The 18,701-nt window shown below is 54.2% G+C and overlaps 2 protein-coding genes across 10 annotated transcripts in view; one reads left to right on the top strand and one right to left on the bottom strand.

The window, feature by feature from the left end:
• The window catches only part of MAP1A (microtubule associated protein 1A), a 35,855-nt gene extending 31,498 nt beyond the window's left edge, over window positions 1–4,357 (top strand). For all 3 annotated transcript variants that reach the window (XM_053363996.1, XM_053363998.1, XM_053363999.1), the window contains 2 exons: window positions 976–1,208; window positions 1,731–4,357. In XM_053363996.1, coding sequence (XP_053219971.1) covers window positions 976–1,208; window positions 1,731–1,886 — 389 coding nt within the window. In that variant the 3' untranslated portion in view covers window positions 1,887–4,357. The remainder of the gene's footprint in view (window positions 1–975; window positions 1,209–1,730) is intronic.
• Window positions 4,358–7,273: 2,916 nt separating this feature from the next.
• PPIP5K1 (diphosphoinositol pentakisphosphate kinase 1) overlaps window positions 7,274–18,701 on the bottom strand; it is a 28,805-nt gene continuing 17,377 nt past the window's right edge. For 4 of the 7 annotated variants that reach the window (XM_053364454.1, XM_053364455.1, XM_053364456.1 and 1 more), the window contains exons 25-32: window positions 18,039–18,203; window positions 17,663–17,750; window positions 15,973–16,095; window positions 14,477–14,539; window positions 12,626–12,808; window positions 9,065–9,208; window positions 8,363–8,473; window positions 7,274–7,830 (exon numbers count right to left, since the gene is read on the bottom strand). In XM_053364454.1, the coding sequence (XP_053220429.1) occupies window positions 7,292–7,830; window positions 8,363–8,473; window positions 9,065–9,208; window positions 12,626–12,808; window positions 14,477–14,539; window positions 15,973–16,095; window positions 17,663–17,750; window positions 18,039–18,203 (1,416 nt within the window). In that variant the 3' untranslated portion in view covers window positions 7,274–7,291. The remainder of the gene's footprint in view (window positions 7,831–8,362; window positions 8,474–9,064; window positions 9,209–12,625; window positions 12,809–14,476; window positions 14,540–15,972; window positions 16,096–17,662; window positions 17,751–18,038; window positions 18,204–18,701) is intronic. The other 3 variants (XM_053364458.1, XM_053364460.1, XM_053364461.1) reach the window with 3 other exon arrangements.

Genomic DNA, 18,701 nt, shown 5'->3' with positions numbered 1-18,701 from the left:
TTGAACAAATCTCTCACAGATCATAATCCAGTTACTATACACATAAAATTCAAAAAACATACGAGGGAGGTAGAGGATGAATGACGAGATATGGAGAGATGAGCAAAAGGTGAATAAAATGAGGGAATTGTTGAAGGAATTTTTCGAAATTAACAAGAGACAAGGGACAGATAGGAAAATCATTTGGGATACCAGTAAAGCCTATATGAGAGGAATTGGAATACAACAAATGGTGAGAATAAGGAAGGGTAAAGAAAATGATATTGTGGAAATAAACAGATAAGGGAGAATGAAAAAGAATTGTTAAAAAATCCAAAACAATAGAGTATAATCCAAAATATTAAAATTCTACAATCCCAATTAACTAATTTAATAAAGAGGTGGAAAATAATATTAAATGGACAAAACAAAGGTACTGCATTTTTCACTCTATAAGACGCACCTAGTTTTTGGAGGATGAAAACAAGGGAAAAAAATATTCTGAATCCCAGAAGCCAGAACAGCAAGAGGGATTGCTGACAGATAACTGACAGATATAATAAGACACAAACTAAAAAGTGTTGTGAAAAAGGAATGGGAGTGCCTAAACAAATACCTTAAAAGACAAGGTTCGAGGACAGAAACCTGGCTGAGTCTGGAATAACCTTGTGAAGTGAAAGGATAAGAAAGAGGGAGGTGCTGTGGGATTGGTGGAAGTCAACGTTTGTTTTCCTTTTTAGTGTTTATACTATTAATTTGTAAGTTTTGGATTTGTTTTCCATATGTTTGTTTTTGTGTTTTGTGTATTGTTATTTTTCATTTTCTGTTTCTTGTGTGGAAAATATTAATAAAATTTACTATTTTTTAAAATAAGAACAATGTTATGCGAGACATCCCTAGTTGGGGCATTTTCACCAGGAGCTGATGGGCTGGCAACCACCCTGCCCAGTTGCCACCAGCTGGTTTAATATCCCCTCCCTCTTCTCTCTCCCTAAGTCTCCAGTAACCCCAAAAGCAGCTCCTCTGTGCCCCCTGGGCCCCCCATCTATGTGGACCTGGCTTACATCCCCAATCACTGCAGTGGGAAGAACACGGACCAGGAATTCTTCAAGAGGGTCCGGGCCTCCTACTACGTCATGAGCGGCAACGACCCAGGCAGCGGGGAGCCCAGTCGTGCAGTGTTGGACGCCCTCCTGGAAGGGAAGGCCCAGTGGGGGGAGAACCTGCAGGTATGGGCTGGGCTGGCTTCTCTGTGGAGCCAGTGGGGGGAGGAGAGGGCGAGAGTTTGAAGCATGCCTAAGGGCTACAGCAGAGCATTACTCATGGAGAGCTTGCTTTCTCTGCAAAGTATGACTTCTCAGTGCAACAAGAACTGTTCACTTGAAGGGAAAGTGCCTAAGTCAGTCCTGGCCCTATGCCCACCAGGCAAGCCAGTGTTCAGCTACTGCTTGGTCTCATCTGGCCAGGAAGGCATTGTCTCCATTGGCCCACCCAGCCACCTCTCCTTGGCCTAGAATAATTCTGAGCCAAGTCCAAAGAGGGAGGCCCACTCACCTCCACCAAATCTGCTCTAGCTGCTGGAAAAATTAGCTCCAGCCTGCTCCCTTGACCCAACCCTGCAGCAAACCTCCTTCTGCCTCTGCAAGGGATGCTCTATTAGCCAGAGGTAGCTGCCTCGTTTCCTGGCCCTGCTGTGATTGGCCAGAGCACCAGGGAAACCCCTTCCCAGCCTGTCTCTTGTGCTTCCTCAGGTGACTCTCATCCCAACACACGACACGGAAGTGACGCGGGAATGGTACCAACAGACCCACGAGAAGCAGCAGGAGCTAAGCATCATGGTCCTGGCCAGCAGCAGCACAGTGGTGATGCAGGATGAGTCCTTTCCCGCATGCAAGATCGAGTTCTGAGGCCCCCCTGGCTGCAGCAGCGCATCTCATCCGTCCATCCGCCTCCCCCACCCCCCCACCATGCAGCACTGGGAGATCCATCTACTCACAGCGCAAGTCTCCTTCCTGTCCCAAACGTGGTCTGGATTTGCTGGGCACATGCTGCCTGCACATGGCTCTTGTTTGCCACCATGCCCAGGACGTGTCCAGCATGCCTGGATGTGTGTGGAGTGGAGGGACCCTCTTGGGAGCTGCTTCACTTTTCCAGATTTATTTTGCTGCCTCCGTCATTGCTGTAGAATAATTCAGCTGCTTCGATGCTGCTTGCGAAAGCGCTGCCCCCTCCCTCCCCGTTTCCTTGCCTGAGGGCTCTTCTGCAGGGTCAGACCTCCAGAACTCTGTCCGACTTAGCCCACGGGGTAGCTTCAGATGGAAGCAGCACAAGAGACCAGTGAAAAGGAGGACGAGAGCAGGAAGAGAAGGAGAGACACCATTCCTCAGCCTCTCAGGTGTGAAGTGAGAACTGAGCTGGGAGGAGGAGGAGGAGATGATGACACAGAAAAGTGGAAACCGGCTTGCTTGCCCCCCAACACTCTGCCAAAGCTGTGCTGGAAAAAGAATCCAGCCTGGCGCACCAAGGAGTACATTGCAGAGAAGCCCTTCAGCTCTGCAATCAGAAAATGCCAAATACTGCATCTTCAGCAGTGCCAGAGGTGAAGCTGGCCCCTGCCAAGTGACTCTGCCCTTTGGAGGAGGATCATGTTTATAAAGTCCCAGTATTTCCCTGTGAGCAAAACAGTGGTTAGAAGGGGGGAAACTGGGGTAGGTGGGTGGGGACTGGATCCCTCTGGGGATGGAGCTGGCACTGCTGCACATACAAGGACATCCTTTCCTCCCTTTGCTAGAACTGAGGGCCAAACCAAGTGAAGGGGGTATTTGCAGGCTCTTCCTCCAGCTCCCCGCATGCACTGCCATTCTCCTCGCAGCTACTGCAGATAGCATTAGAGGCCCTTCAAGCTGTCAGCAGCCACAGTGAGGACCCCCGTTTTCGTCCTCTGTGCTGCTGGCAAAGCCAGGGCTGATGGCCCAGCACATTGTAGCCATGGGGAGGGAGGGGGCAGAGCACACTTGGGAAGTCACAAATCATGGGTGTGACGCTTTGGGCAAGCTCTGAAAAAGCCTTACAGAGTCTTTGGGTGTGGCTCTTGGTCTAGGAAAGAATGTGCTCAGCCCTCTTAGCTGGTCTAAATTGTTCCTGCCATCAGACTGGCAAAAAGGGAAAAAGGGAAAGAAAAAGTGGAGCTGGGGAGAATCCCATAGGAACTATTTTTCTGGTCACTGTCTATATATTTATTTTGGGTTTCTTTGGGTTGTAATTGGAACTGACCTTTTATTGGAACTGTGTATGCTATTTTGTGTGAGTGTGTGTGTGTGTGTATTTAAAATATTTTTACTGTGAGCTGCCATCACCACACTGAAGGCTTCTGGGTTTCAGGGCACAGGGTAAACATCACATTTCTAAATGCAGTAAGCTTGACAGATGATAGACAAGCCCCTGCCCCCCTGCCTTCCCCCTGGCATTTGGTTCTGCAGCCTCCTGGGGCTCAGTTCCATGCTCCAGCTCCCTGCCCGGCAGGAAGGGGCCCAGCAAGCCCAATTGTTGCTTTCCTGTGGAGCTTATCCATTGTGGTTTGGGTCTTGGACTTGCCCTCATGGCTTGTGATGAGGCAGCAGCCAGAGACCAGTGCCTACAAGCCATGTATGCTCAGGCCCAGCAGCAGAGGTGGTGGGTCCCTGGGCCTGGACAGACAAGCTGCTGCGCTAACCCACCTATGAATGTGTCTATCTTAAAACTTGAAGCAGGGGCCAGTGGGATTTAGACCCACTGCTCCATCAGAGGAGAAAGTACTTCTTCCCCCACATTCCTCCCCGCCCCATGGTTACTCAATGATCTGCTCTCCACAACCCCAATTTCCCCACCCAACCAGCTTGAGTCCTTCCTCAAAATTTGTAGTTTTGAAGCTGGCTTCAGCATCTCCCTTCTTCACGTTCTACGGCAAACCTTGTAAAAACTGCTGTTTATAATGCACCCAGACTGAGCTCCATTAGCAATCCCACCCAGAGGGACCGTTGGGGAGCCCAGGAAAGAAATGACGAGAAAGACATTGAGCTCCTGCTTCTGCTTGTTCCTGCATGGGGGCCCCAGCACGCAATTCCTCCTCTGCTGCGTCATGCTCATGGGGACCTTTCTCAAAGGCAGCAGCGGCGAGAAGGACTTCTAGGCCAGCTCCCGTTGCTACTGAATGTTGTATAAATAGAGCCCAGTGCTCCCCCCGCCATCCTCCTCTCCTCCATGTTATGTACAATCCAAGGTCCTGAGTTTCCTCTCCCCCCTCCCCTCGCATTTCTGTGTGCAACTCTCTGTAATTCTAATGATTGTAAATGGAGGGGCCTGCACTAACCAATAAAGCCACATTAACTGCGACTCAGAAGCGGCTCCTGTCCTGCTTCCACTAACTGATGCACTGGCAAAGTGCCCAGTCCTGGTCCTCCACCCACCGCCGAGTCTCTTCCAGCCTTTTGGAGCTGGGCTTCTGCTCCTCCGCCAGCATCCATGACCCAGTGTCTCCCCGGCCCAATGGCATTGAGCTCCATAGGTGAAGGGAAGGAGAAGGGCTGCTCTGTTCCCTCAAAGCCCCTCTGGGGACATTCCAGAGCAGCTGCCTGCCTGCCTGCCTGCCTGGGCCTTGCTCCTGCTGCTTCCCTCGCCCCACACAGCAGAGGCCTAAAGGGGTTAGGGGAGGGCAGGCCAAAAAGTTTATCTCCTTTTTGCTTGGTGGGGAATGAACAGAACAACCTGCTTTGTTGTCCACATACCTTTTGTTCAAAACGGCATTTCCAGAAAACTGCTCAGGTTTGTTGTTTGCAGCACAGGAACAAGGATTTGGCCTCTGTCTGTGTAACGTTCCTCATGAGCTATAGAATCATAGAATCTTAAGTCGGAAGGTATCCAAGGGTCACCTAGTCCAGAGCAAAAGAATCCAGAAGAGAATAGCACCCTAGAAAACAACTGGTTTCCCTTGTAGGTATGGAACACCAACAAAGAGTGCAAGAGCAGAGCAACCTTCTAGCTGGGCCACCAACACAGGCCAGACAGTTGGGAGACCCTCAAAGTGAGGCAAAGAGCTGCCTCCTGCAACTGTGGTTGTTGAATCCCACCTCTGAACCTGTGAAATTCTGCATCTCCATCACAACAGATTATGTGCAATTTCTTCCTCTCACTCATCCCAAATCTAGTCCAGTCCATTTCATTGGGCAGCTGCCAGTTCTAAACTCATGTGAGAGGCAGAAAAACTATCTCCACACTGTGAAACCCTCTGTAATTCTGCCCCCCACTAATTGCCTTCCCCCTCCAAACTAAAGAGTCACCAACATTTGTCTTTCCTTGCATGAAGGTGTTTCAACTCGGTGGGGTAGATCAGAACTGCACACAGTATTCCATATGTATCTCCTTGATAACCACGGCAGCATGCATAGTTTTTGTTCTGTTCTTTGCATATCAATTTACATTTACATTGGGCAGCATTTGCCACTTTCTTGCCTATTCAACAAACCTGGAGAGAACCATTTAGGGTGCTGAACAATATAGTTTGCTTTTTACACTCCCCCCCACACACACACACACCAAAAACAAAAAAAACCCACACCAAAACTGCATCTAAGGTGGCTGCTCCTTCCAACCTCCAGATCCTTGAGGGAGAAGTTAAAAAGCACCAGCACCAATGCAGGCCCTTGCCTTGTAGGAGTTGGGGGAGAGAATCCCTCTCATCTGAGAATTGCAGGTTTATTCCTACTCTCCACTTTATGTTGTTTAACCAGTTCCTGACCTATAAAGAAGAGCTGTCCTCTCACCCCAAGGCTGCTAAATTTGCTTAGCAGCCTTTGGCAAGCGTCTTACTGAACGCAAGTCTTACTGAAGTCTTACTGAAAATACAAGTATGCAGGATCCACATGTTTGTTGACACACTCAAAAGAACTCCAAAAGTCTAGCAAGGCCAGATTTGTTCGTCCATATTGGGGTAGTCAATTTAGTGCCCCCCATGTTGTTCAACTGGAAGAACTCCCAACATCCCAGGCAGGCTACATGGAGCCAAAGGGAGTTGGCGTCCAAAAACATCTGTAAGGGAGCGTGTTGGCTCCCCTTGTTCTATATGATGCTTTGTAATTTTCACTTCAAAAACATGTTCCACCAACCACCCAGATGTTGCGATGGTGGCCAAGCTGTCCTCCTCTTTGAGCAAAATGCCCCTGCCTCAAGAAAGACTGCTTCTTTCTCACACAAACAGACCTGCAAGGGTTTTCAGACACCCTCCTTTTGTGTTTCTGCAGCTTCTCTTAGCAGTTATATAGCCCTTGCTGAAAACGACAGGAGGAAACAGTGCTCAGGTCCTGCTTGCAAGCTTTCCACTGGGGCACTTGGTTGGCTACTGTGAGAACAAGACACTGGACTAGATGGGCTTCCGCTGGCCTGAGCCAGCAGGTGCATTTTAAGTCCTTTCTAGTGCAGCTGCTAATTCTGCCTAAGGAACCCCCTCTATACTGTGCAGCAAGAAGGCCTCTCAATGTGCAGGACAGCTGTGCTTCAGGAATTCTTGCCAGCTTAGCCCTGTTCTGTGCAGCCTCCTCCTCCTCCTCCTCCCGGACCCCCCAAGCTGCCCCTGCACAAAGGCACACCAAGAGACCCCCAAGCGGCTCCCTCCAAAGAGACACACACAAGCCACCCGTCTTGGGAGTGTCGGCGTTTTACTCCACGCACAAAATGCAGCACAAGGAGGACTCCAGGGGACGGCTGTACAATCCCTCGCAAGAGAAACACAGACACATCTGAACCACGGACGACACATGCCTGGCCATGGAGCGGGGGTGGGGGAGTGGGGACCTCCAGCAGCCCCCTCCACCTGCCAGCACGAATAATATATTAAATATTTACTCTGTACTGTACACCATTTGGCATCTCATCCACGTGTTTCTAAGAAAACCTGATTTTTCCAAAGCAGCTTTGTACCCTGGCAATGGCCAGCAGGATTGGAGGACCTCCCCCCCACTGAGAGCCTCCCACCCCCACCGCTGCCGCCAGCAAGGAAGACCTCTTCAGTTCTCGCACTCAGACTGCCAGGGGGACACCACTTGGGGGGGGTGTCTCTTCAAGTTTCCCCCCACTCTGCGCAGCTGCAGCCAGACACTTTGGAGAAAGAAGGCCATCCTGGCTGGGCCAGTGAGGCTCATGTCCCAGAAGTGGGGAACAGCCCCAACTTCTGCCCATCCCCGCCAGGTGGACTCCGAGCAAGATGGGGGCCTGGCTCAGGCAGGCAGCCTCCTGGAGGGGCAAGAAAGGTTCCCACTAGTTGGCAGCAGGCCTCTCCTGCCTAAGTGCTTTCCCCAACCGGGAGAAAGGGACTGAGCAGGGCCTCCTCCCAGGTGGCCTCTCCTGAGCCAGTTTCCGCTGCTGCTGCCTCCTCTTCCTCCTCCTCCTCTGGCAGGTCCAGCTCCCTCCGTCCTTCGCTTGCCTGCCCTTCCTTTGCACCTCTGCTGCTCCCAACCTCCAGCAGCTCCAGTGCCGCGGGCAGCTGCTCACTCTCTTCCCCCCCCACCACCTCCTCTTCCTCCTGGGGTGAGGCAGCCTCCTCCCCTCCCTCCAGTCCCTTCTGCAGTATGGTTGTGGCTGCCTGCCCGCCAGGCTCTGTCTCCTCCTTCTCTTCCTGTGCTGAGGCTTCCCTGGCAAGGCTCTGTTCATCTCCCTTCTCCCTGAAGGCTCCGTTGTTGCCCGGCTGGCTCCCCTCCATGGGCCCTGCCAGCCGCTCCTTGCTGGTCTGAGAGACAAAGCTGAAGCGGGGGCAGCTCTCCACAGAGGAGGTGGGCGACGAAGGGCCTGCGCTGGAGACGGTGCTGGAGGGGCCGCTGCTGTCTGCAAGGCAATCAGAACGAGGTGGTCATGGGGGGGGTGCTAAGAATGCCCCCCCCCAAGCTCCTTGCAAACCCCTTCCTTGGAACCGACACAGCTTTGGGCACAGGGCCTGGCAACTGTCCCACCCTGAAGAATGCCAGGAGGATCCCAGGGCAGCATCTAATAGTAGCCACACAATCCGGGCGGGGTGGGGGTGCATATTGCCCCAAGCAAAGTTAGGGTGAGGGTCTCATCCTGTGCAGCCCGCTGGGAGGCTCCCCCACAGGCAGATCTGCTGCCCTGACCAACTCCAAGCACCAGGAAGGTCTGGGCTCAGGGCCCCTGGCAACCTTGCAACCAGCCCAGTCTACCTACCTGCTGCTGCTGCCACCCCTAGCCCCCGCTCCTTCTGTTCCCATTGGCTGGGATTCCTCCTGCTGGCACAAAGACCACCCCAAAGGCCTGCAAGGTCCCCTCGGGCAGCCTTGCCTTCTGTTCCTCCGAGTCTATTCCATCAAACTGCTCCTCCCTCCCAAGCCCCGTGCCTACTTACACCAGGGGGGCTTGTCTGAGCGGGGGCGCAGAGGCAGAGAAGAGGAGAGAATCTGCTGCGGCGTCAAGTCCTCGCCTGGCCCCTGGCTCTCCATCAGGGAGTCCAAGAGCGCTGCAGGATAGAGGAGGAGGACAACACTGTGAGCCCCCTGGCAAGGGCCTGCTTCTAGGCACCACCCCTTCTGCCCACCCCCACCTTGGAGTCAAAGATGCCCCTTGCTCAAGCTAACCTTTGAGGGGCCTGGAGTTTTCCTGCTGACCAGGAAGGCACTTCTGTCAAAGCCCCCAGGTGTTCCCCCAGCCCAGGCCAGCCCCCACACTTCTCCTATTTTAGCCAAATTCTGCTCATCTATCACATACTTCTCAGTAAACATAAATGTCTTCTTCACTCTCAAGCTCTCCTTAGCTGATTAAGGGCTTCTCTCCTATATCCTGCAGCAACTTAGCTCATGCAGCTGGAATACCAAGACACCAAATGGTCTCCATGCTGAGATGGGGTGCCCTTTCAGTGGTGGCACCCCAGAAAACGGGTATTCTATTTCTGTGTGCAGTGAAATGTGTTGCTTCTACACAGCTGGGCAAAGCTGCTTTGGAAAACGGGTGCTGCCCTGCGGGAAGCCCTGGGGCAGAAGGGGGCTCAGTTTGAGGGGGTGGCCACCCGGGACCCCAGCACAGCACCCAACCTGCCTGCCTGTGATGGTACCTGGGGCAGCTCCTGGGTGGGGAGTGCTGGTGCTGCAGGTCCTGGAGACGGCCGTCAGGAAGCTGTTGACCTGGCGCAGGGAGAGCGAGTTGTGCAGGGTCTCCAAGGGGTAGATGCTGGGCACCATGGAGCAGCCTTCAAAGCCTGCAGGCAGAGCAGACCCCCCACCCAGCATCAAGGACCTCTGCAGAGGAGAAAACCCAGTGGTGGCTGCCTCCCCACCAGACGCCCAAAATAAGCCCCAAAGTCCCCCTCGAGCCACAGGCATGGGGCCCCCAAAACACACCAAAGAGCAGGCCAGACCCAGCCCAGCATCTCAGAAGCAAAAGCACGCAGGGGCTGGGAGGAAAACATGGAGCTCACCTAGCCCACCTTCCCGCTGCCTGGTTTCTGCTCCTCCCTGTCCCTGGGGAAGGGAAAGCCCTTCCTTGGCACCTGGAGCCCTGAATAGACCCCCAAAGGCTCTTCTCGACTTGCCTAGGGGGCTGTTAGAGGTGATGCAACAAACTTCAAAACCAGTTTGCCCAGGGACTCTAGTGGTGCACCGTAACTGGTCCTGGTGATGGCAGCCCCAGCCTCCCCAACCTTTGGGCAGCCATTCTCAGTCTGTGTTACCCCTGCTGGGTGAACTGGCATTTCTAACCCTGGAGCTATTCCAGCAGATGGGAGAGGGAGAGCGTTAGGGTTAGGGATATACTGTCCAACCTCAGCTCCCTGCCTCCTGGTTCCCATGGAAGGGAAGGATGAAGCCCTTGCCCCTGCCCCCACCACTCTGTTTCTGAAATGTCCCATCAACAACAGTTTGCTCATTCTTTTCTTATAAAGCATTTCTGAAAATTTTAGAGCAGGTCACCGCTTTGTTCTCCACACAACAGACACACACACTTGGTTCCTTGCTCCCTTTCCAGTATCACCCCCCACACCCACCCTGTGGACCTGTGCTTTTATGCAGCCTGCGCCCCACACAAAGCCTGCTCCAAGCTGGGCTGGGAGGAAAGCTTGGCCAGGAAGGGATAAGAAGGGCAGAGTGGTTGGGCCTGAACAGTGTTCGAAACTCCAATTGTTCTAGGCACATTTTTTTGACAGGGAATTTCATTAGCACGAGCAGTTCTGAGCTCTGGGTGCAGTACTGTGCCTAAGATTTCAGATTAAAACTGCAGAGTGGAAGCAACGGATCTTTTTCTGCCTCCCCACTTCCAGCTACTCTCTGAAGACTGGAGAAGAAACCCTCTTAAGAAAATTAGGGGGGTGGGCAGGGGAAGGACTAGACCATGTGAAAAATGAACATAATATTTTAGCTGCAGTTCATTCATTTTCAGATTTGCATTCTTGTTATTGAAAAAATGCGCCTAGTCCTAGACATTCCGTTGTTGTGCCCATAACCTAGGTTTAAGGTGCCATTTAGCTCCTAGCTTTCATTTTTCAGTTTCTAACACTGGGCCTCGGCAGAGGCCGCTGCACTCCCAGAGGAGTTGGGGGTCCAGAGCCCCCCGCCCCTTGTCAGTCAGCCAGCCCCACCATGCACTGAGCTCTAGAGTCAAGGCCCTCATGGCTTAGGGCAGGGGTCTGCAACCTTTAAGACAAAAAGAGCCACTTGGACCCGTTTCCGAAGGAAAAAAAAACTGGGAGCCGCAAAACTCGTCATTATAAAAATAACTTTTTTGTCACTTTTTTATTATTTCTTTGTTTGATCCCTCAGAATTACTCCTCCTCATAGAAATAAATGTTAAATTAACAAGTTACCTTTTTGTGTGTGTGTGTTCTTCACTCCCCTTCAAAACAGTGACCAGCGTACATGCCCCCTTTCAATGCAGTGACCAGCGTACATGCCCCTTACAATGTAGCGGGCGGGCGTGTGGGAAGGTGACATCGGGACGGTGCGTGACTAACGCATGCACCGCCCCCATGCGACGTCACAGCCAGAACAGCGCCCGCCACAGTGGGGAGTGTTGGGGCGCACAATGCGCCTCCTCCCCTCGCTAGTATCCGCCCCGGAGCCGCGGCAAAGGTGTAAAAGAGCACATGCGGCTCCGGAGCCGCGGGTTGCAGACCCCTGGCTTAGGGCTATACAGTCTGCAAATAGCTGCTCAGGAGCTGCCTCCCACCTGCAGGCTGTTTAGGTCCCCAATCCAGGAGGTGGCTTTTGCCGCTGCAGCACCTGAGCAGAGGATGCTGCAGAATGCTCAGCAATACTCCAGTGGGTCTGCGTGGAAGGGAAAGGGCTGCATCAGGCAAGGAAGCCTAGACTCCAGTGCCTCACGTCGGTCAAACCAGCGGAACATCTGCTAACCAATTCTGGTATCACAAACCAACATTCGACCGTCTTAAGGGGAGCTGAGCCAATTTTCTGAAGCTGCAAAATCTGCATTTATGACCCAAGAAACTCTTAGGAAGCCACTGTGCAAATTATACACAAACCTGAAACTGTTCCTCTCTTGGATGCTGAGCACCACTCGGGGGGGGGGGGCGCTTTGCACCAGTCCAAAAGAGCTGCTGGCTTTTAAACTGCAGGGACTTGTGCTGCAAATAAGGCAGGGTTGTGAAAGGAGCCTGCAAGTGAGCCTCCTCTCCCCGGGAAGGGAACGGCGCCAGTGGAAGAGAAGCTCCCACCCAGAAGACGCAGGCCAAAGGGAGGGGAGGCCTGGTCCTCTTTCCTGTTGAGCTGCCCTGATAGTGGAACACAAACCAGCCTGGCCATCACGCAGGGGCAGACAGAAGGAAGAAGGCCATTCCTGGGCAGTGTTGGTCTGCAATGACCCAAGCAGTAGACTCCTCTGGAAGACAAGCCAGGCATCTTGCAGGCAGCTGCCAACCTCCCCCACCTGCAGGTTCCCGGTCAAGAGCCACCTGGGCAGCTTTGCCCTAAAATCAAGCTTTGGCCTCCTGGGAAGAAAGCCCAGCCCAGTGCTCAGAGCCATGCAGGGAGTGGCTGGGCCTGTGTGCCAGGGTGGGAAAGAGAAAGGGAGGGTCCCTATGGGCCTGCCCAAGAGGCCTCCATCCTTCAAGTCCCACACTGCTCCCCCTTGGCAGGTTGTGGGGCAGGGAAGCTGCTTTGCCCATGCAACACAATTCCCACACCCACACATGCACACTCTGCAAGGGTTTTGGCACCAGGTGCAGAACAGCCTGGGCTGGCTGGGGAGACAACGCCCAGGACCTGGGGGGGCCCCCAGAAGCCAAACCAAACCTCATGCAAAGAAGCGGCGGCAGCAGCGGCGGCAGCGGCGGCAGGGGCAGCCCTTCCTCAGTCGCCCGGCTTCCATGGGGGTGGGCAAGGGGCAAGCGAGACCCACCAGGGCTCGCAGCCTTTCTAGGTAGCCAGGAATTTAGCTGTTTTTTTAATGTTGTGTTTTAACATTGCTGTAGCCCGGTGAAGAGGAGCGGAGAAAGAATCGGCAGGACAAGAGAAGAGGTTTCCTGGCTAGCCTCCTCCAGGCAAATGGCAGCTGGGCAGGGGAGGGAGGGAAGCAGCCCCTGAAGAGGCAGAGCCACAGGGACCCCCTGGGCGGGGAGGGCCCAGCCAAGGAGGCCCCCAAGGCACCATGCAGTGCCATGCCGTACCGTCGAGGCTCTCCAGGTCCCCCCGGCCAGAGACCAGCCAGTCCCGGAAGAGGCGGAAGTGGTAGGAGCACTGGCGGAGGTGATGTGCCAGGGCGGCATCCAGGAGGGAGGCGGGCTGGCGGGCGGCAAAGTCAGAGGAAAAGTGGCGCAGCAGCAGCCGCCCGCAGGGGCCTTCCAGCTCATCTGGGGGGAGGGGCCACAAAGGGTGAGTGGGGGAGGGGCACAGCAGAGCCAGAGCCAAGGCAACAGAGGGGGGAAGGGCAGGGGGAGGGAGGAAGCCCAGCTTGGATCATGGAAGAGCATGGGGAGGGAGGACAGCTGCCAGCACCACCCGCCATGGAGCAAACTCTGTTCCCACTTCAAAGACAACACAGGCAAACACTTTCTGGGCACCTGAAGGCCCTTTGAGACATTTGGCAGAAGCATTGTCTGGTCAGCACCAATTCAGTTTCCATAAAATCATCAGAAGAACCCAAAGGACCTGGCATCCTCTTCCCACAGTGGCCAACCAGATGTCCCTAAGGGAAGCCCATAACCAGGATTCGAGCACAAGAGCAACTCTCCCCCATTTGGAAGAAACCCTCCCCCAGGCAGAAATAGCCAGTCAGGAGGAGAAGTTGGCCTTGCTGTTCTGCATGCAAGGAAGGGACATGTAAGCCTACAGCCTTTGAGTCTCTTGCTCCTCTCCTCCCCTGCCACGGCTCTGGGCTGCCCCTCCTCCTCAGAGTCTCTCCACCGCTCATTCTCAAACCTCACATGGGCTGCAAAGGACTCCACTGAGCAAAATGTGGGGGTGCCCCTCCACTGGCAGCCAGCCACAGGGGAGGCAGGGATATTCCTCAGCTCTACTGAGGGGAGAAATGCACTCAAGCACCATAGACAGTGGTTTTTAAAGCCTTGCTTTTAACTCCTAGAAACCGAAAAGCCCAATTGTTAAATGAATAAATTGTAGAACTACAGAAGCACCAAATATGAGGATCGAAGTTTACAACCAGCCCTGTCTTCCAACTGGTCCCTCCAGTGATCTAAGCAAGACTTTTTGCTAGCTGGCAAATAACAGAAGAGGGAAGCAAAGAAGAAAGTGACAATAAGCACAAAGGAAAGGGAGATGATTGAGGCTTAGAAAGAGTTTGCAGCCCTCTACTTTAGCAAGCAGAAACAGAAGGAACCTGTCTTTTCCAGAAGCGAAAAGACTTGGAAATCTCTCTAATGCAATTAGCATGTTTTACTCTGAAAGAAAACCTTCCCCAAGGGGCTGTGAGCAGCTTCCCCCACCCCAATTTCCACCCACCAGACACCTCCAAGCCTGCCCAGGGCCAGCCAAGACCTCCTGCAGTCGGGCAAGAGCCAGACACCTCAGCAGAGGCAAAGACCCCCATGAGAAGAGAGAGGCACCTCCCCTCCTCTGAACTCCCACTGCCCAGCAAGAACTGTTGCCTGGGGGTGGGAGAAGTGGAGGGCAGGCAGGCAAGCAAGCAGGCAAGCAGACAAGCAGCCTAAAGAGAGGGGGGAACTGGGCAAGGCTCTCTCCCCACTCTGGGTCACAGCGAGGGGGGAGCAGCTGGTACCCCATAGGCTCTCTCTCATCAGGTCACTCCAGCTGGGGGGGGGCAGGTGCATCATCTTGCCCTCCCTGCTGCTGCTGTTTATGTATTGAGGGGTCCCTCTGCTCCCACCCCATCCTCATGAGAACACAGAAGGGAGAGCCAAGAGGGTGGTTAGTGGCAGGGGGGGGGGGGACAGCACAGCACGACACAGCTGCCCACTCATGCACGCGGGGATGGAAGACATAGGAAGGGTGGAGGGAGCAGGAGGAGCGGGGAGGGGCGTCAAATTAAGAAGCAAACGTACCGTTAGTTGGATGCTTTGCAAATGACACAGAAAACCGCTTTACAGCTGGCATAGACAAGAGCTCTGAGGAAACAAGATGAGAGCATCGCGTCAGTTAGGCGCCCATCTGCTTGTGGCGCCCCCTGCTGGAAGCACAGGCCCACCACAGGAAGGGGCCTCACCCCACACTAGACTGCCCCCCCAGGAGGTTGCTGGGAGGAGCAACATGCACAAGGGATGGTTTGACACACACACACAGAGGGGCAATGGGCACCACAGGACTGCGGCGCAACAGGAGACCAAAGACACGCACTCCCCAGATGGGTCCTATGGGAGAGAAGGGCAGAGGAGGAGGGCAGTAGCCCCTGCTTCTTCAACCTCCCTGTCCAGAGCTACAATGAAGGGTGCAGGAATACTCCACAACACTCTACTGGCCAAGGACCAGCACCAGCCCAGCTCCTTCACCTGCCAATATCCCTGAGCTGGGTCAGGCAGTGTTATTGACACCCCTAAGCTTCTGGTTGGGAAAGAAGAGAAAGCACCCACCACACAAACCTGTGGGGAATCACCCCAGCATGGGGCTAGGAGCAGCCCCCAAGAGACCAACCTTAATAGCCCACAAAAACAAGCTTCCCCTTCCTCTGCCACACCAACCCAGGCCTCAGCAACAGCTGCAGAATCTATCTATCTCTCTTTCAACAACCAAGCAAATGCAAGAAGCGAAGAAGACCTCGGGAGGACCAGAAGGTGCCAGAAGAGGCTCAGAAAGTTCTTGAGCAGCTCCCCAACTATTTGAGAGCCATGCTCCAAGCCCAGGTGCAAGACAGGCAAGTCACAACAGGGCTGGAGCCGAGAAGAATTCTCCGCTGCAAGGGGCAGAAAGCAAGCCCCTCTCAAACAGGGAAGGTGTTATTTGGTGTGAAAACCCTGCCAGGAATTTATAACAACCTTGTGTATGCCTGAAAGCTGAAGGCAGCTGCCAGAGGAAAAAATCCCAAGAGAGACCCAGTAAATGCCACTGAGGAGGAGGGGAATCATCCCTGCAGGCTGTTTGGCAGAGATTTGCAGAGCAGCAACCCCATCTCCTGCCCTGCTTCACCTGAAAAGCCAACCCAGCTGCTCGCCCTGCCCCACACTGCCACAACTCCTGGCACCTGCGGCTTCTCTTCAATGCTAAGTTACTCCCATCCTGCTCTGTGATGGGGAAGGAGCACTTCACTAGTGAGACTAATCACTGAGAGCGTCAAACCTGCTCTCCACCCCCCTGCTAATGGATGCCGTGACTAAGTCTGCTTCTCCGTCCTTATGAGGACCTGTGGTGTTGGTGAGACCAGGCAGCTCCAGGCAAGAGGCCCTCAGGATGTGGAGACACCTCCTCCCAGCCCTGCTCTCCCAGGACCCACGAGGGCAAGGGGGTCCTCGGAGTGCTCAGCCCCCAAGCTTCCCTGGAGCCTCCCCGCCAACCGCCAGGCGCCCAGCCCCAAGCATCAGGATGTCTCTGCAGAGGGTGCACCTACCATCTTTGTATAGAAAGCTGGAGGCGAACTTCTTCCCATGGCTGCGGGCATAATCCTGGAGGTTGGGGGCACTGGAGGAGCCCCCCAGGACTGTGGTGCTGAAGAGACCCGTGCACTGTGACCCTGAAAAGGTCCAGCAGGCTGTTAGTATCACACGTTTGCACACAAACACCCACCCACATGCAGCTCAGGCATCCCAGGTTAGTGGGGCAGAAAGCAGCAGAGCAGCCCTTGCAGGAAGGTGCCGCAGCCCCCAATTGCCACCGCCCCCCCCCAAGTGGCAAAGGAAGAAGGAGAGAGGGGGTCTGCAGCTCCTAAAACTGCTCTGTAGGACAACACAAAACAGAGGAGCAGGGGCCCAGGGCACAGCCAGCCTGCTCAGCTTCTCCAAGCCTCACCGTCTTTTCTCATCTCACATGCCGTGGCCAGAAGCAATGGTCAGTGGTCCAGCCCACAAGCCCAGGATCAGACCAAAACACTCCCAAGCCCGAGGGACAGAGGAAGAGGCTGACCACCCAGGCAGAGAGCCCTGTGGCTCAGAGCAAGGGCAGGTGCAGGTGCAAGAGGGAGCGTCACAATATAGGTTTGGGTGCGGAGTGGGTGGGCTTTTACCGGCTCAGGCAAGCACCGTGATTGGACCACACGCCATGTTCCCCCACCAGCAAGGCCAGGTAGAGAAGGCTGGAGCCAAGTGCAGAGTGCTCCCCACCCCCAATTTAGACTCCAGGCCAAGAGTGCAGGGGAATAATGGTCTCAAGAGCACGAGGTGCAGCTAAGCAGGCCTGGGTGCTGGGCGGGTGCCCGGATTCAAACAGACAGCACAAAACACACACACTGCACCCTCCAATTTTCCCCTTGAAGAAGCTCCTTCCTCCCACCTCTGTCTTTGGCTCTGGGGAGATTGGAATGGGTCCCCTGGCCAGCGACCTTCTTTTGAGAAGGAAGGGCCTGTGAGGAAGCCCCCGAAACTGCCCCACCTCAGAAAAAGGGCTCTAAATCAGAACCTGCCTTCTTTTCTTGAGTGATTGCACACACACAAGGCATTTGGAAGACAACTTGTGTCTTGTGGGTGGGGTTCTCCACCGCCTGGGCTTTTTCAATGAGACATGGGCTATTATTGTTCTTCCATTAAGATTTAATATTCATTCATTACATGAATATAGCTCCTTTCATTTTGCGGGGAGGGGGTCATTCCTATGTGCCAGGTTTGTTTGCTTTGGAAAGGGAAACAGCCTGCCAAAACTGGAGAGCACAGGGTGGCCACTGCCATTGCTTCTTCACCTGAGAAGGGCTGATAAAAATCCATTTATGTGTTTCTGCCCCCCCCCCTTAAATCCCAAAGTTTTTTCAAAAAAGAAAAACCACATTTAGCCCTCAGGCCAAGACTCCCTGTCCCTCCTGCTGACTGTCAGGAACTGCCTGCCTACCCACCTGAGACACTCCTTGCCTGGACTCTCAAAATGTCTGTGAGATCCCAGGGCAGCACCACAGGAGAAAAGGCCAGCTAGAGAAGGGAAGGGAGCGCAGGGCCTCAGGCAGGCAGCCCAGGCTCAGGGGGAGGGGGGGCACTTTACAGAGACAGCCTCAGATCCTATCTGGCTGGGAGAAAAAACATACAATATCCCACCCACTGACCCACCAGGATTGTCAACAGAGAGAGAGAGAGAGAGAACAGAGAAGAAGTTCCTACCTAACCCGCTCTGCTTCACTTCTGAGGAATGCCGCGAGTAGGAGAAGAGGCGATAGCCACCTGCCTTGGAGGAAGATTCAGACAGCACCTGTGGAAAATAAGCACTCAGGTGGCTCTGGAGGCCTCTGGCACCTTGGCTGGGGGCAGCAGCAGCAGGGGACAAACTGGGAGACAGAAAATGATTGTGGGGCAGAGGAGGAAGCAGCTCTTGGCAGAGGGGAAAAATACCTCCCCCCTCCTTCTGGGCCACAACATCTGGGGATCCTCCCTCTAGAAGATTCAGGCAAACCCACCAGGGGTGGGGGTGGCAGGCATCTCTCCCCACACACTGACACACACACACACACACAGCGCCTGTCTAGCCCCTCTACTCTACCTCCATGGAGCCAGTCTTGCGGTTGCGGATGAGAGGGGATCTCCGCTGGACGTAGATGGGTTCCAGGGGTGGAGAGGAGAGGTGCTGGGCTTGGTCCATCTCCACAATGGCCTTGGGCTTGGACAGTTCCTCTAGGCTCCCCTCCTCCGGCTTCTTGGCTTCCTTCTGCAGGAAAGCAGCACAAGGGGTTGGGGGTGTAAGGGGCATTGCCTTGAGCTGAGAACTGGGAGTGAGGGGAAACTTTAGGCAGCGAAAAGGAGGCTGGAGGCAGTGATGCAGAGATGGGAACCTCAGGCTTGGGGTAGAATGCAGTGGCCCTCTGGGCTCCTTTCTCTGGCCCCTGGCATGCTCCCCAAGCCACATCCCAGACTGGCCCTGTGTTGCACAAGGGTTTCTACCTCTCGCACGCCTGTATCCAGAACAGGCTCTGTGTATGAAGGTGTACAGAAATGGGCCTACTGTACAAAGGGCAAATTTGCATCCTCTGCTGAGGTTTTGGTCCCACCCACTAATGGCATGTGGGCCCAGGAGGGAAGGGAGACTTTGGGCTGGGAAAGTCTCCCCCCTGCCCCACACTGTGAGGAAAGAGGTCAGCCAGGGGAGGACAGAGACTTTCTTTCTAGTAATACTACCATTGTGATAATGCAGAACTCAAACAAGGCA

This window comes from Podarcis raffonei, chromosome 14 (assembly GCF_027172205.1).
Source record: "Podarcis raffonei isolate rPodRaf1 chromosome 14, rPodRaf1.pri, whole genome shotgun sequence".
In the NCBI taxonomy this organism is placed as follows: Eukaryota; Metazoa; Chordata; class Lepidosauria; order Squamata; family Lacertidae; genus Podarcis; species Podarcis raffonei.
Note: the sequence above shows the minus strand (reverse complement) of the source record. Positions and strands in the feature narration are given on the sequence as shown.